Source organism: Apteryx mantelli, chromosome 16 (genome assembly GCF_036417845.1).
Source record: "Apteryx mantelli isolate bAptMan1 chromosome 16, bAptMan1.hap1, whole genome shotgun sequence".
Taxonomy (NCBI): domain Eukaryota; kingdom Metazoa; phylum Chordata; class Aves; order Apterygiformes; family Apterygidae; genus Apteryx; species Apteryx mantelli.
Window position 1 is genome coordinate 20,246,147 of NC_089993.1, and position 16,617 is coordinate 20,262,763.

Consider the following 16,617-nt stretch of genomic DNA (forward strand, 5'->3'; position numbering starts at 1 on the left):
GGGTGCAGGGGGGAAATCGCGGGAAGCAGCATCCCAACTGCCCACCTCATCCGGGCACACACACACACACACGCTCCAGGTCTGGGCTGCCCGCGCATCGCTGGTTAACGCGTGCACAGGCGCACAAACCACATGAAGAGTTCCTGCCCCCCCCCAACCCTCAGCATGCAAACCTGCACGCCGCGTGTTGGATCAAAAGGGAAAACGACAACAAAAAGCTAAATCCGGCCTCAAAGAAAGTCAGAGCTCTGAAACGATTCTGCAGCACTGGGATGCCCCAGAGACCATGTCTACCTGCAACACACCGCCGCAGCCTGCTGCGGAGATCAGACCTCGCCGTCCGCAAGCGAGTCTTCGCCAGCTGTCGCTAGCACTCAGACACTCACCGCTGGATGGATTCACTACTTTTGCCCCAAATTGCAAGAAAGTAAGGAATTCTTTACAATTCCTGTGAAATACAGGCACACAGTTTCCACGCAGCACAACGCCAGCAGCTGCTTTCGTGTAGTTTGTGAGACTCGGAGACGTGAACGGTCATTCGGAGTCTCGGCCCAGCCCTGTTTCTGTGCAACTCTTTCTTTAGATATCACAAAAAAGTGGGAAGAGAAGATGGGAAAGAAAGGGACTTTGAGACCATAAATCATATGGCGAAGTACAAGACAGAGCAAAACTGTTGGACTGAGCTGATGCTGCTGCAAAGTTCTGGCAGATGGAGACAAGGAGACTGTTCTTTGCATGAGCTACAGCAGAATCGCAACGCTTTCAACATGAACTGCCCCAGACTCCCTGATGTGCAAAGCGGTACCACCAACGAGCATTCCCTGAACTGCCTCATACCCCAAACCTGCTGCTACCCGCTGTTTCCCCATGTCCTTTCCCCAGCATTAAAACCGCCAAGGATGCACTGAATTACGGTGCAAGAAGAGGGAGCGATCTGGAACTCAGTTGCAGGCACAGCAACACGAGGCAGCCGAACGGAAAAACGAGCCTCCGCTCTCGAAACCGAAAAGGAAACAAGCCGTCAAAGGCAAAGTTTTCAAATACTTCCCCCCCCCCCCCCAAACTTCGCCACTGGAAGAGGGCAACTTCTGCTAGGGATGCCGCTTGAGCATAAACTCGCACAGAAATTGTACAAAAACACAAGTATTCTCAGAGTATTTCTAGCCAATTTCTTTACATGCAACTTGTGGCTTTGATTCCGAGCTCATTCACATTGCAAATCCACCGGGCTGCGAGGAGAGCGCTGCTCCACAGACGCAAGGGAGCTGCACCAGCTTACACCCCACAAGGATCCGGCCCACGACGAGCGCAGCTCTTCTGAATTCAGACAAACAGGAGCAGGATTGGCCCCACGCCATCATGCTAAGCATCTCTTAAAATATTTGTAATGTAGTTCCAAATATCACTTGGAAGCGTCTCAGATTTGAGGAGCTATTTACATTCGCCCTCTTCTGCATTCCGCAAAAGCAGACAGACAACAGCTAAACACACAAGAGTTCCTAGAATCCCAAATAGGACACTCGCGTTCCCAAAAGCCACACATCCATAGAAAAGTCATGATAAACTAACAACAAACAATTTTTTTTTTTAACTTAGGTTTAAGCAGTGCTGAGAGCCAAAAAATTAAAATAGTGTTTTGCTTGAGGATAAAATTTCACTTCATGCTTGGATTATCCATTAAGTAATTTACGTTACAAGCCAGAAAAGGTGTTTAACCTTCTTATAATTAGCTGAACCTATAGTAACTCAAGGAATTTCGTGAGATGCTTGCCACTTTTTACTGAATGCTCTCTTTTCACTAGCGAAAAGCACCACTCCAAAAAGGGGACTTTATGCTATTTCAAATTTAAATAAAATGAAACACTCCAGTAAGATTAAATGTTTTCAGTCAGTTACTTCTATTTTAAAGTAAACTACTCCATATGTACAATCAGATGCTCCTTTGCTGAGACTGAACTACAAAGTAAAAAAGAATTCCCCAAGAAATATTGCCGCAGGTTTTTTTGTTTTGTTTTTTTAAACTTTTACTTAAGACAAGCAATGACCTACAGGTGCCTTCAGGCCAAATATCTTGGCATGAGACGCAGCTGGTGTAATTTTGGTTTCCTAGCAAGTTCAAATATTTTAAAAATGTTTACACCACTTTGAGATATTCATTGGAAAAAAATGAACTTCTGTCCAACCTCTATTTTCCTCCACCCAAACACACCCCAGCTTTGAACATTTAGCTCTGTCTGGCTTTCCTGGGGAAAAAAAAAAACAAAAAAACAAAAAACTCTGAGTGCAGCAAGGTTTTGTAAGAAGACAAAATAGGAGAGGCAAAGAGAAGAGGAATCAAAAACGGTTGTGCCTGTGATTGAAAACACGCTTGTTCTACACAGAGTCAAAATAAAGCATCTATTAAAAATTTCTGCACTAGAAAGGATACAACTTCTTCACAGTATACTGTATTCTTCCCTGTAACGCATTTGACTGCGCTGAAAACATCCCCTATTCTATTTCTCCAATTTTACTGTACTCAGAATTATTCAAAAACATCTAGCTGCTGCCAGGCCAAACTCCCTGCAAGCACTTACAGCACGAACAACTCGGTGCACAGGGATCAAAAACGAAGATTTATTTATTCATCACTCACAGCGGTATATACTGCAAACGTCTCGCTGGGCCACAGCTAACAATGTGAAAGCGTTCATTCCTCCCCACTTTAATTACGTGCTCGCAGTCATTAAACTCCCGCTCTGCCGAGCGAGATCTATCTTGTAATTTTCACCCCCAAAGATTAGTTATCGTCGTTATTGTTTCTAGAGCACCGTGGATACACACGGAACGTCAAAATGAGCTAATAAATCACAGCAATATTAATACAATCATAAAAGTAAGCGTGCCACTTACTGTGTTTGAAGGTGTGTTAAGTCAACAACTTTACAATCCAGATGTGGTATTACAGAGCTGAAACTCTGAGGGTAAAATTACCCCTAAAATTACACTTTCCATTAAACATACCAATTTTCACAGGTTATTATTTTGGTGAGATTTGCTAAGTTGAACCTCTCCCAAAACACAAAGAAATATGAAGACTATGTAAGAAATAAGTTATTCCATAATGGTTTAAAGAGAATACGATAGAGAGGCAGGAAGGACAGAGTGAGCTACTCGTTTTATTATTTTCAGATGTTTCGGAGGAACACCGCAGTGCTTTTATAATTCTACACATTTGGATTCTCTTCAAAATAATGGACTAGATTCTTTCACTGGCTTCAAGGGACTTAGCCCGCTGCGCAGATTTGGCCCGGCCACTTCTGACTTGGCCACGATATGGAAGTTTAATAGACAACACATGCACAGTAGCCGCTCTTCCGAATGTTTTATCGCCTGAAGAGTTCAACTCCATTGAAACCCTCAAAACTAAACAACTCCCTTGAATCAATATGGTTCTGCCCTTTGACACAACGGGCCGACCGAAACGTACGGAGGAATTCAAATGATACTGCTTTACCCTTCCCCTTCCTTTGCTGCTTCGCTGTTTCAACACACAGCCGGGAGCAGCCAGGATCAAGCCAGGTCCTACAAGCCGAGGTCCTCGCTCGCTTTATTTTTTTAAGCCGCTTAAATAAAAAAATTCCTAGAGGAAGTCGGGGGAAAGACTGCAGGACAACCGAGAATAAAATGTTAAAGGTTAAAACCACAAAGCCTGGCTAATTAAGAAAGCAAATTTCTGTTCCCGGTTTCCACTCCCCGGACGGCCCCGTCTCTCTCCGCCACCTGTGCCGCAGGCAGCGAGGGGCGCGGGGGGGACGCGCGCAGCGCTGCCGCCGCCGCGGGACGAATTCCCACGCTCCCGCTGCTCCCGCGGTCGGCAGCGAGTGGCTGAAATCCGCTTCTCCGAGAAAAAAAAAAAAGAAAAAAGAAAAAACCAACCCGCGACGCCAGGTGCCCTCCCCACGCAGCTCGGGCGGCTGGTGCTGACACTCACCTACAAACTTAACCCGGCTCCCTTCCCATCGCCACCTGGCGCTTCTGCCCGTCTGTCTGTCTGTCTCTTTCCCGGCGCGCTCACTTATTGTTCCCGCACCTCGAAATAGCAGTTTATCTTCGGGCAGCGCGGAGCCGCCTCTGCCCCCGGCGAGCGCCCGCGCAGAGCCCGCCGCGGCCGCGCACGGAGGCGCCCCGGGGCCCCGCAGCCAGCCGGGGCGGCCCGTTACCGCCCGCGCCCGGCGCCCCGCCGTTACCTGTACCAGCGCAGCCCCTTCTCGTAGCACCTGTCGAAGAAGTGGGGCTCGGCGCCCACGGCGCGCACCTCGGGGTGCACCCGCAGGAACTCCAGCAGCGCCCGCGTCCCGCCCTTCTTCACGCCCACGATGATGGCCTGCGGGAAGCGCCGGCTGCCGCCGCTCAGCGCCGCGCGGCCCGGCCCGGCCGCCGCCTCGGCGCCGTCGGGCAGCGCGGCGGGCGGCGGCAGCAGCAGGGCGGGCGGCAGCGGCTCGCAGGGCCCCGTGAGGCAGTAGAAGAAGTAGGTGAAGAAGAGGATCATGGTGAGGAGGAGCGAGGCGCGGCGCCCCCCGACGGGTCCCAGCAGCCGCCCGCTACATCCCATCGGGGGCCGCTCCCGGCGCAGCCCGCCGCCGCCGCCGCCGCCCCGCCGGACAGCGCATCCCGCGCGGCCGCTCCCGCCCGCCCGGCTGCCGCCGCCGCCAACGCCGCCGCGCTCCCCCCGGCCCCGGCGCCCTCCCCGCGCACACCCTGCCCCGCGCCGCTGGGCCCTCCCCTTCCCGCCCCGGGGGGGGGGGGACACGGGGGACAGGGGGGCACGTGCCGCGCGCGTGGGGCGCGGGGCGCGCGTGGGGCGGGGGCGGGGCGCGGCCGATGCCCCGCCCCTTGCCGGGGGGGTACGGTGCCGCCCACCCATCCGTGGGCGCGGGGCGCGCGTGGGGCGGCGGCGGCGTGGGGGGGGGGCCCACGGCACGGCGGTGAAGCACATTCTCGCATCCCTTTTTTTCCCTTTCTTCTTTTTTTTTTTCCCCCGCTGTTAATTTATGGGGCTCTAATTATTGTTTTAAATCACTTGCATCATGCAAAGGGCCTCGCAACAAAGGCTGCAGTTTTGCAGCTGAGTTTTGAATCAAAGGGAGCCTCCATGCTGTAAATAAACAATAATTATTGTGATGATAGCCAAATGCCACGCAATTAGCAATCAACACCCGGAGAGGCAGTGCTAATTAGGCTGCGTGGGCTCCTGCTGTAAGGGTGGGAACGCAACCCGGGGCGTGCACGTACGCTTATTGTTTGGGACGGGAAAAATAATTCCGTGCTTCCCTCTCCTTCCCTGCACCTTGCAGAACAAGTCAAAGAGCAGCAATTTCGCTGTTGCACCTTAACACACGGGTGTGAAATGGACCGTGGGGTGGGACGGGGTGGGGAACCCTCCTGCAGCCGGGAAACCCCCTCCCCAGGCCCTCCCTGCTTGCCCCGCGCTCCGGCAGTGCCCGGGCAAACCGTCAGGCACAGGGAGCCCCAGCTCCGGCTCCGGAGGGCCAGCGCCTCCGGCCCCTGCCGCCACCGCCAGGCTTCTCGGCTGACACGCGCCCGGGTTTGCCTTGCGCACGCCTCCAGCAGGCTGCTGCTCATTTCCAATCTTGTGCTAAAGCCATCTTTTTTGTAACTGAAATCATCGCTGTCTTAATTAACCTATTAATATAATTAGCTCTTTTTTTAAATAGATCCCCTGGGTCTTCCAAAAGACAGAGAGTATCACAGGGGGAGGAAGATCTGTGGCCTAAGCTCAGAGGGAGCGTGGATCCAGGCAAATATTGCTGCGTTGAGCCATGGCTCCGGCTCCAGCGCTGTTCCCGGCGAGGCGGGGATCTCCCGGGTCGGGCATCGCGAGGAGGTGCGAGGTGTCGCTCCCTGCGCGGCGCCTGGAGCTCGGGCAGGCGCTCGCAGAGCCCTAGCAAGCAGCAGGCAGACGCCTCGTTCGGGCAGCGCGAGGGTGCCAAGGCACTGCGCAAGCTGCGGGGTGGGCACGGACAGGCCGTGCCCGTGCCGCCGCGCCGGGCCATCAGGCTGGGCCAGCTCCCCGAGCAGAGCCGTCGAGGCGGCAGTGCCACTGCATGGCTGCGCTGCTGTGCGGTGACGAGGCTGCCCGGCTGCCCGAGGGCACGGCGGCCAGGCTGCACAGCCGCACAACGTGGCTGCACGGCTGCACGGCGGCTTGGCAGCCTGGGTACACAACAGCACAGCTCCACGGCAGCACAGCTGCACCGCAGCATGGTTACACGACAGCACAGCAGCACGGTTGCACAGCTGCACAGCAGCATGGTTGCACAGTTGTACAGCAGCACAGTTACACGACATCACAGCTGCACAGCAGCATGGTTGCACAGCAGTCCGGTCACACAACAGCACAGCTCCACGGCAGCACAGCAGCACAGTTGCACAGTTGCACAGCAGCACAGTTGCACAGCAGCACAGTTACACAGTTACATGGTTGCACCGCTGCACGGCAGCCCAGTTGCACAGCTGCACGGCAGCACAGCAGCACGGTGACCTGGTTGCACAGCTGCACAGCAGCACGGTTACACAACAGCACAGCTGCATGGTGGCCTGGTTGCACAGCTGCATGGTCACACAGCAGCACGGTGCCCCAGTTGCACAACTGCACAGCTGCACGGTTGCATGGTTGCACAGCAGCACGGTTACACGACAGCACAGCTGCACGGTGGCCCGGTTGCACAGCTGCAGGGCAGCACAGCAGCAGGGTCACACAGCAGCACAGCTGCACGGCAGCCCGGTTGCACGCCGCCGGGCTGCACAGCTGCACGAGGAGGGGACGTTGTGCCCTCTCGTGGCTGTGCTGGGGCTGCATGTCCCATCTTACACGGCAGCTTTTCAACAAGAGGAAATAAATGTTTGAGTGCGACTGGATAAACTTTCCAATTTACAACACGACGGTTCCCCAGGGAAAAATGGGGAGGAAAGATTGTGATGAGGAAGTGAATCTGTTATCAGGAGCAGTTTGATAAATAAAAAGGCATCCAAAATCTGCAGCGCGGCACTTGCCAGCTCTTGCTGAGTTGACGTAAGCGATTAGCAATAGGAACTGTTTCACTCCGGGCTAGAGATGGTGGGAATTTTTCCAACTCTATGTTTGGGTTGGGGGGTGGTTGTTGTTGTTCAAAAATGCCAATTTGTCAAAATGGGAACATTTGTCAAGAAACTATCCATTTTGATGAGCTGCTGTCAAAACTCAGCCAGGGAGGTTTTGCAAGGCAGGGACACGCGGTGCACCCACCGTCCTCATCCACACGGCACCCGGCTGCTCCCCGGCTCCCAGGAGCCTGCAAGCATCCGACCTCGGAAAGCAGCTCGCAGCTGCCGGAGCGTCACGTCCGACCAGGGCAAGCAGGCGTCCGAGGGATCCCGGGTTTAGGGGGAGCGCTGCGGGAGGGGGACGGGTTTCCTCGCTTGCTGGCAGCTAAGGACGGAAAACACGCAGGTGCAATTTTTTAGCAAAATTGGACAGAACATTTTGTTTGACTGAAATCAAAACAGTTGGGTTTCGGTTTTCAGCTCTTCCAGATTTCCTTCCGATCCATCGTTTCAGACAAAGTCATTTGAAATTCAGTACAGAAAGCCTTTCAAGGGCAAAGCACAATATTTTGACTCGGGGCTGTGCTTCCAGGGCCCGGAGCAGGCAGCTCAGCCGGGAGGCGCCAAGGGAGCGAGCACCTCCGCCAGGCCCGGCTTCTTCCCAAGGGGGATGTCGAGCAAGGGCTTCGCTTCTGGATCGCAGTTTAAGCCCTGGCTGCAGGACATCCCCAAATCCCCCAGGGCCACGGGAGAAGCCCTGAGATCCGGGGGGGGGGGGGGGCTGGTGACGGCTGCGGGTGCCGCTGGCATCCCCGGGCACTGGAGCTGCTGCCAGTCCCGGGAAGGGGGATCCTCCACGCATCCGCGCCCCGAGTGATGCCGTGCACGTGCCGTTTGCTCCACCTGCTGTATTACCCTTACCCGGATCATCCGATGGGGCCGGGGTGGCTTCAACCCAGGAGACGATGGTCTCCGCTGCAGGACGAGAAGGGTCAGGGCAGAGCTAAGCAGGAGCCCGGCGCCGCTCGGCGCGGGAAAAGCACCGCTCCGGAGGGCAGGCGTCAGCGGGGAGGGAGCCGGCTGCCGCGGAGCCCCGGCCCCAAAACCCGGCTCGAGCGCCGCAAAGCAGCCCCCTCCCCGGGGAGCCCCCCTGCCCTCCGCAGCAATTAGGAAGGGCTGCAACGGGGGACGGGGGATTTCCTAAGGTTGGTTATTACAAAGAAAGAAAGAAAGCGGCTCAAGGGATCGGCGGGGATGAGAGATGCTTTGGAAACACGGGCGATCGTTTAGCAAGTCCCCTCCGCGGCGCAGTTCGCCGGGCCGGTAGAGGCGAGCGACGTCTCGGCGAGCGCACAGCTTGATTCGAAACGGCTGCTCCGGCGCAGCCAATTACTCCGGGCCATTCCGGCCCGATTAGGGCGGCTGTTTCCCTGATTACGGCGGTGGGTTTTACAAACGCAGCCCGGCTCCGCGGGTTCGGAGAGCGCAACGTCGAGGGCAGCTGGGGAGCCCGGCTCAGCGGCATCCGCAAGCCTTTTCCCGGGAAACCCAGCCAGCGTTGAGCTTTACTCACTGGATATTGGGGAAAAAAACCCAGCCAGCCTCAAAGTAATGGCGCAGGGGGGTTGCACTGCTCCTCCCTGCTGGAAGAGGTAGGTTTCAGCAGAGGGAGAAGCTCAGATGGGAACGCCGGGGTTTGCCAAGCTCCGGGCTGGCTACAGCCGGGATCGTCTGCCTTCGGCACCAGGGATCCCACCGAGCTAAATGAGGAGAAGGCTGCCCCCGCTCGCTCCTTGCTGTCGCCTCCGACGGCAGGGCCGGCAAGGGGCAGTGCCGCCCTACGGATGCTCCAGGGTTTCAGCCCAGGCTCAGGCCCACGGCCGCCAACGCTGGGACCATGGAGAGATGGAAAATTCAGGCTCCTGGCTCAGTCCGCGGTCCGACGGGCTGATCTGGGCTCGGAAGGCAGGAAGGACCCCGGTGCACATCCAGAGCCAGGACCGGAGCCGGGACTCCAGCTCCAGCCCCTCCCGGCCACTCGGGACCCGTCGGGCAGCGGCCAAACCTTCGCCGCAGCCCGTGCAGGGCTCGCCTGGGAACGCTGGCGCGCGGCCACCGCCGGGTGTAGCACAGCCCCGGTTATTGAAACGTGTGACAGCAGCTCGAGATGGAAAGTGAAGTTGTACGTTCTCCATCTGAAAGTCGGGGAGGAATTTTAAGCAGGGGGAATGCAATTCCCAGCCTGGAGGAGAGCCAGCAGCACCGGGGCGAGATTTTTCTTAATATGGTTTTGCAAAACTCGAGCAGAGAAGATTGCCTGTAGCTATAGCGATACCAGTGCACAAGAGCCGGTGCTGCTGCGGGAGGAGGTGAGGGATTTTTCACCAGGAAAAACCCACAAACCTCAATGAGCGCCCAGTTCCCGGCGCTGGTAATCGCCGGACGCAGGTTTGGGCTGGTTTCGCGGCCATCCCGACCCAGCACCGACGGGAGAGCTCCGTGCTGAGCGGGTCCCGGCAACGTGCTCCGTCCTTGCAGCATCCCTGCAAAATTCCCGCCGTCCTGCAGGAAGGGGCTTGCTGCCAGGGCTGCGGGACGGTGCATCCCGCCGCCGGCCGCCCCGGTCGCCTCCCCGCCGCCCTCGCCAGCCCGACGAAGGCTCCCGCGCGGCTGCACGGGCGCCGCTGGCTCCGGGCCAGCCCGAGTTACAAAAGGAGCCTTCCCCGCGTTTCTGCTTTTGATTTAAATGATCCCAGTAAGGAGATAAAGCAGCCCAAAGCCACTGGCTTTCTTAAAGATGCAATTTGAAAAAATAATGCAGATGAAACGTGCGATTTTTATTAGAATAGGCAGAGCTGTGCAGAATCAGACACAGCCCGGCGCTAACCAAGCCCCCGTCCCCGGGACACCGGCTGCTTCCACCTCCCGCCTCGGCCCTGCTTTCCTTCCCATTTTCCCATGCAAAAAGCCAACTTGGTGCTGACTGCAGTTATTTTGTTATTGGTGCCCTCCTGGGCGAAAACGTGGGCCGGTGCCGCGGGGGATCGCTGCCGAAAGCTGCCCAGGTGATCCCGGGGAGCTCCCGCATGCCGGCGGCCTCTGCGAGCCGGGCAGGAGGGCTGGAGCCCAGGAAAGCCTGCCTTCCCGGGGAGCAGAGCTGGGAATCGCCTCCCGAACGCTTGCAACGCTGCCCGGGGGTGCGGAGAGCCGCCGCGGCCGGCAGCGAGCCCCGGGCTGTGCCGAGCTGCGGCCGCGCGCTCCCTCCCGTCCGCCCTGAGCAAGCGAAACTGCTACAAGTTTCCTCTTTTTATTTTTTTGCAAAAAATAAATACAACCCCAAACCGTTTGGGGGTAGGGGGTTGTTTTGCTTGTTTGCCTTGGAAAAAAAGCAAGCCCCCAGGCGCAGATGGCCGCGTTTAGGAGCCCGTGGGACGCTGGCCTGCCCGCCGCCGATGCCTCGCGCCGGGGGGGGGGGGGGGCAGCTTGCATTTGGCTCCAATTCAGCCAAATACGCAGTGGCCGAACAGGGAGGAAGGTGGGAGATCAAAAATCGCAACATCTGGAGTGGAGCCGAGCCGTAATGCGACGCGGGGCAGAGTTTGAAAGCAAACATCTCGGCTGCGCGGAGGAGGAAAAGGGAGTTCAAAGGGCTCCCCGCGGCCGGCCGCCGCGGAGGCAGGCTCCCAGCGCCGCTTCCTAATGGATTCGCTTGGGCTTTGGAAGCACAAAAAAATGCGGTGTTAAAGGGGGAGGAAAAAGCAACCACCAGATTAAACATCAGCCCCAGCCGCCTTCGCCCTGGCCCACAAGAAACCCGGCTCCCTCCGCGCTGGGCAACAGATTCCAGAGCTTTATTAGGAAAAAGCCCCAATTTCAGCGTTTCCGCTTGCCAGCCGGCTGCTGAGCAGCCGTGCCGATGAGGCGGCGGAGAGCGCGACTCGGCACCGCTTTGGGGCAGAATCCCAACTTTTGGCCACCTCCATCTAGGGAACAGACTGGGATGTGCCCCGTCCTTCCCGGCCCTCGGGGACGGTCCCAGGGCATCGCGCCGCCCGCTTTCCCGAGGATCCACGCCAGCAGGATTTGAAGCCATAGCTAAGGGTAATGCGGCTCTTTGCCTGCTTTCATTGCCTAGCCCAGCCTTAACTGCGCAAAATCCCTGCGACAGCAAAATATTTCTGCCGTTAAGAACAATTAATGAACATGTAACGAATCGGGTAATGAACATAATTAGCTAATACGCTCGTTCCCCCGAATAGTCGTGTGCGTCGCACGCTCCTGAATCGCGGCTGCAGAAATCAGAGCCGGAGCGGCGCGCAGGTAGCGGCACGCTGGCACCGGCACCGACACCGTCCCGCATCCGTCCCCACGCGTCGCGGTCACCTTCGGGGAATTTAGAGTGGCCAGAAGCACCCCGGCCCCTGGCGCGGCCCCGCGGCAGCTGTTCCCATGCCCAGCGAACCCCCGGTGCTGGGGAGCTGCCTGCCGGCTCCGGCAGCCCCCTCCGGCTGGGAATGGAGGCGCCGGGCGGGAAAAGACCCCCCGGGCCATCCAAGCACTGGACCGCTGGATGTGTTGGCATCAGCATGTGCCTGCTTCCAGCCCAATTCCCCCACGGCCGCAGCCAAGCTCCGGCGGCCTCATTGCTTGCACTTGGAGCCCTGCAGTCGCCAGGCTGCTCCGCCGGAGCCGGAGCCGGAGCCGGTCCTGCGCTGGTGCTCACCTCGCCTGGACGTCGTCGAACCGGGCTGGGCCTCCGCGGCCGTAACAAATGCACCATGGCAAAACCAGCCCCGCGCGACACCCGCTGCCCCCGCGCCGTCGGAGGGGAGCGCACGGCCTCGTCCGACCCTCCCCGGGACGGGAGCCGCTGTTCTCCCTGCCAGGAGCAGCTTCCAGCGGAAAAGCTCCGCTCGGAGCCAGGCGGGGCAGGTGCCGGGCTGCTCGCGGTCCCGTTCTGCAGCCAAGCCGCTGCTCTGCCCCGGCCAACCGCGCGCAGAGCAACGACTGAACTCCGTTTTCATCCGTTAGCACGTTCCCCAGCACCGAGTTCGCTTCTTAAAGAACGAAAACCCCACGTTGCATCGGAAATGTTGCAGCTGCTGAAGTCAGCACGCAGGTGCCGGGGCCTGAGAAAAGCAGCACGACGGTGATTCCCGCCGTGCATTCCCTGCCGCCCGGCACTCCTAGGCAGGTGCCGCTGCTCCGCTCGGGAAAACCCCAGCGCCCCGCTGTGCAGGAACGCGCAGGCTGCCCGGAGGAGGCCGCAAAGCGCCGCCGTCGCCGCCGCCGCGCAGGGCCATCGCCGTCCCGCCGGCAGGCTGGCGTGCTGCAAGCGTGGTCAGAGCATGATTAACGGGGGCAAAGGCGGCACGGGGGGCTCGGCACGGCGCCGGGAGGGAGCTGCCACGTGGATGCACGCGTGGGCGACGGGAGGGGACGCGGCTCCCGCGGGGCATCGGCCTCGCTCGGAGCACGCGGGGCGCTGGCGGCGAGCACACGCGCACACGCCGCCGGGAAAAAGCAGCGGAAAGAGTTTGGGCTTCGCCTCTCCCTGGAACCCATCTGGCCTTAATTTCTCCGGGGGGTTTCGCTCCAAATTCTTCAAATTCCCAGGCAAATGCTTTGCAGTCCTCGGCTCGGCTTGCCGCGCTCGGCTCCCAGCATCCGGCCGCCCGGCTCAGGAGGCTCCGCGTGACCGGAGCAGAACAGCAGACAAACAGGAATCTGCAAATTCACCAGCAAACAGCCCGCGGCCCCGTCCGCCTGGGCACCGCGGCTGGCGGCGAGGGAGGAGCACGGCCGCGCGGGGAGCAGGAGCCCGCGTCGGCGGAGCCGGCTCGCTCCCGACAGCTCTGGCCCTGCCGAGGCGAGAGGGTCCCCGCTCTGGCCCGGTTTTGCAAACCGCAGGGACGAGCGGTGCCGAGCAGCCCGGCGGCACAGGCCGGGTTGGCACCGGGCTGCGTGTCCGCCTGGCTCCGCGGGCCGCTCCGAAGGGAGGTGCCGCGAGGCCGGGCAGGCGCGCAGGAGCGCCGAGGCAGCCGTATCGTCTCCTCATCGCGTGCAGCAGCAAAGCGGCTGTTTTGCCGCGTTTTGCAATCGCAAAGCGGCAGCTCGGGGGTAAGAGCAAAGGCAGACGTGACGCCGCTCGGCCGACGCACGTGCGCCTGGGTCCCGTCCGGCAGCGGGTAAAACCAGTTCTGCCTCGATAAGGCCCAGCACGAGCCCGCAGACAGGTTCAGCCGAGAGCCGGGTTTGAAGGTTTAAGGGGTGTCTTGGCTCGACGCTGGCTGTCTGCAAGAGAGCAGATTTCCTCCCCAGAGCACGCGTCCAAACCACTGTTTTGATAAGTATCAGGATACTGTACTGGCCTCGGATGGAGAAATTAAACGAATACCTTGCATATTTTGGCGACCGGCGCGCGCGAGGAGCCGTAATTGAGGACAGGATCCGTCTCGCCTCCAGCAGGTATTGGCACATCGCAGCGGCTCGTTCTTCTCCCGAGCGTCACCTGCACCCGGTGCAGACGCCCTTCCCTCCGGCGCTCGGCCCTCGTGGGAGGTCCGTCCCCAAACCCGGCGCTTTCCCCGCGCCGACGCTTTCTGCAAAGGTTCGCGGGGACACGCGGCTCCCCGCCAACCCGAGTCCCCGCCGAGGGCTGCAGCCGCGCTTGCGGCACCCGCGGCTGAGAGCCGCTGCGCAGCATCCGCCGGGCAGCATCCGCCGGGCAGCATCTGCCGGGCAGCATCCGCCGGGCGGCCGCTCACCGGAGGAGCCGTCGGGCGGATGTTTGCTCCAGCGACGCTCGCCCAGAGGCTTTGGGGGATGCACTAGCACACCGCGTCAGTGCCCCAAACCACAGCTCGGGCACCCAGGGCAGCGTCGCCCGCCCGAGCCCCGTGAGCCTCGGTTTCCCCACCGCCGCCGTGGCTTTGCAGCAAACGCACAAATTACTCAAACGAAGCCGGCTGCTTTCGAGCAGGTCATTAATTACAGCAAGCTTTGAAGAGCCGGGCGGACGAGAGGCAGCCAGCCCCGGCGGCCCGGCCCGCCGCCCCGGGAAGCCGGCCGAGATAAGGCGCTTTTTGGCACAGCAACAGAAGAGGTTGTCTTCCTCGCCGCGCCGGGGCGGCGGGACGCGCGTCTGGCCGCGGGAACCCGCTCACCGCGGGTTTCGTTTTTGCACTTTTATTGCCTCGTGCCCCGTATGCCGTTGGCAGCAGCCGGCGTGTCGGAGCGGAGGCCGAGCACCGTGCACGGTCGGTCCCCACCGGGCTCCGGCGCCTCCTGCCCGATTCCTGCCGTCTCTGTGCCGGGCGCAGGCCGGCAGGAGAAGAGGACAGTGTCCCACGTGGCATGTCACAAGCCAGCAGCAAACGGGCTATTTTAATTAAGTACAACCTCAGCTAGGCAGCGATGTCGGGAGCGGTGATGGGAAACACTCCGCTTGGCACAGCAGACGGGGAGGTGGATTTCGCGGACTGCGTTAGCCGAGGGCTGGCTCCGGAAGCGGCTCCCATGCCGGCATGGCCCCATTCCCGGCCCCGTTCCCGCGGGTGCTTGCACCAGCGCACGGGCATGCACACACGCAGCCCTCAGCGTCCCCGCGGTCCCCGTGCACGTTCGGCCCTCGGGCGCCGTCGGCAGCGGTGTCCCCGCGGTCCCCGCTGCCCCGTGCCGGATGCCCGGCAGCACACGGCTCTGCGAAACCTCCCCTGCGTGTTTCGGAGCCCCAACGCTTCGCCCTCCTGAGCCAGCAGCCCAGATTAATCTGCGATTAACTAGTTTGAGCTCTTGCTTTGAATTTTATCCCTGTGAGATTTTAGAGAGCAAGGAAGTTAATTCGCAGCAGAGCTGTCGTGCTGCTGGCAGGCCCGGCCGCGGCAATAAAATACCCTCCCGACCGGAGACGTCAGAGGGGAACAAAGATAGCCCTGATGCAGAAAAGATGCTCGCGTTTAAGCTAATCTCCCAGGAATGTAGCGCAATCATGAAGACACATGTCGACTGCAGCGTCTCTCCCCAGCCCATCGGCCGCTCTTTAAATAGCCGGCACCGTTTCCTCCCTCCCGCCCGCCCGCCGCCTTTCCAGGCTTCGTTTCGCATCTAGTAATGATATAATTTAAAAGCAGCCTATTTCCCCGGCCCATCTGCAAGGCCCTCGCCGTCCCCGCCAGCCCCGGAGCGGCAGCCCGCGGCCCTGGAGCAAAGGGGGGCTTTGCAGGAATTCTTGGCAGTCCTCCCACAGCTTCCCTGCTCCTGAAATTAAAGGAGAGCACTGCACCAACCCCTCCGTCTAAATTAAAACGAGCTATATTTACTGTTCACGCTAATTGAATTACATTAACTCCGGGCTGGAGGATAAGCAGAGCCGTCCCTTGCAGTTCCTGCTCCTAATATGTTTTGCATTCAGACAAATGCACACCAGCGTGCGTGGCAGCGCGCTCGAAGCGCAGGAATTCATTCCTGGGCTTTTTTCACCCTGCTTCGACAAGGCTGACCTGGAAACCTGGTTTTTCTACGAGGTTGCTGGTGTTTCGGGGGAAACGGTGGCCGTGCAAGAGCTGGGACTCGCCGGTCCGGTGGTGATGCCGCCTCTCCCGCTCCGGGCTGGAAACCGCCCCGGGAGGATGCGGATGCGGCCGGCGAAGGGGATGCGGCCCACGCGAGCGGGAAGTGGTGACGGCACGTAGCTGTCCCTGGCCGAGGAGCATGTGCCACCGGTCCCAGTGCCATCAGGATGCCCTTAAATCAAAAAACTCGGGGCAGGAGGCTCCAATAAGACCAGACGCACGTCCTACGCTGAAGTGCATTAAAGCAGGACGTGGCAGACGTGGGGAAAGCACGGTCAGGGCAGGCCAGTGCCAAACAGCTAATCTATAACAGCGGGAACACGAAATATTAATCACCGGGGCACAAAACAATAGGAAAAACCTGCCTTTCGGGGCAGCCATCAATCCTCGCTCGGCGCAGATTGTCCCAAGCCGCTAATGCCGCGCAGGTCCCGCTCGGATATCTGCCTGCCCGAGCGCTCACGCAAGAAGCATTCGCTTTGAAGTTCGGGGTAGACTGTAAATGACTTTTGTGTGAGATGAAACATGATAAGACACGAAACTAGGAGGCTAAACTGTACTTAATCACGGTGCTTTTACAAGCAACAAATCACTGCCGCGGACAGCGGAGCGTATTGCTTGGAAGCGGCCTCGCCGAGGGAAGCGCTGCGCCGGCACCGGCCCCAAATGCAGGGCCGGGGGCCGCGGTCCCTCGGGAACAGCGTGGCACACGGCACCCGGCGCCTGTCCCAGGGAGCCGGCGGATCGGCCGGCGCGGGAATCGGCACGCACAACCTGCCCGGCCCCGCGCGCTTTACGCCTCCAAACCCCGGGTTACGATTAGGAGCGATGTGCGCTGGGGAGCAGGAGACAAGACCCCAGAGCAAGCGTACAAGTACGACCGATTAACAAATAAACCCTCACTAATTGCCTTAAAAAAGTCGTATCGCAGCAGCCAGGAAAAAAAAAAAAAAAGAAA

The 16,617-nt window shown here is 59.3% G+C and overlaps 1 protein-coding gene across 1 annotated transcript in view; it reads right to left on the reverse strand.

Moving 5' to 3' along the window:
• Positions 1–4,663, reverse strand: part of HS3ST6 (heparan sulfate-glucosamine 3-sulfotransferase 6) — a 53,528-nt gene extending 48,865 nt beyond the window's left edge. The window contains exon 1 of the mRNA XM_067306168.1: positions 4,230–4,663. Within this exon, the coding sequence (XP_067162269.1) occupies positions 4,230–4,594 (365 nt within the window). The 5' untranslated portion in view covers positions 4,595–4,663. The remainder of the gene's footprint in view (positions 1–4,229) is intronic.
• Between the last annotated feature and the right edge of the window lie 11,954 nt (positions 4,664–16,617).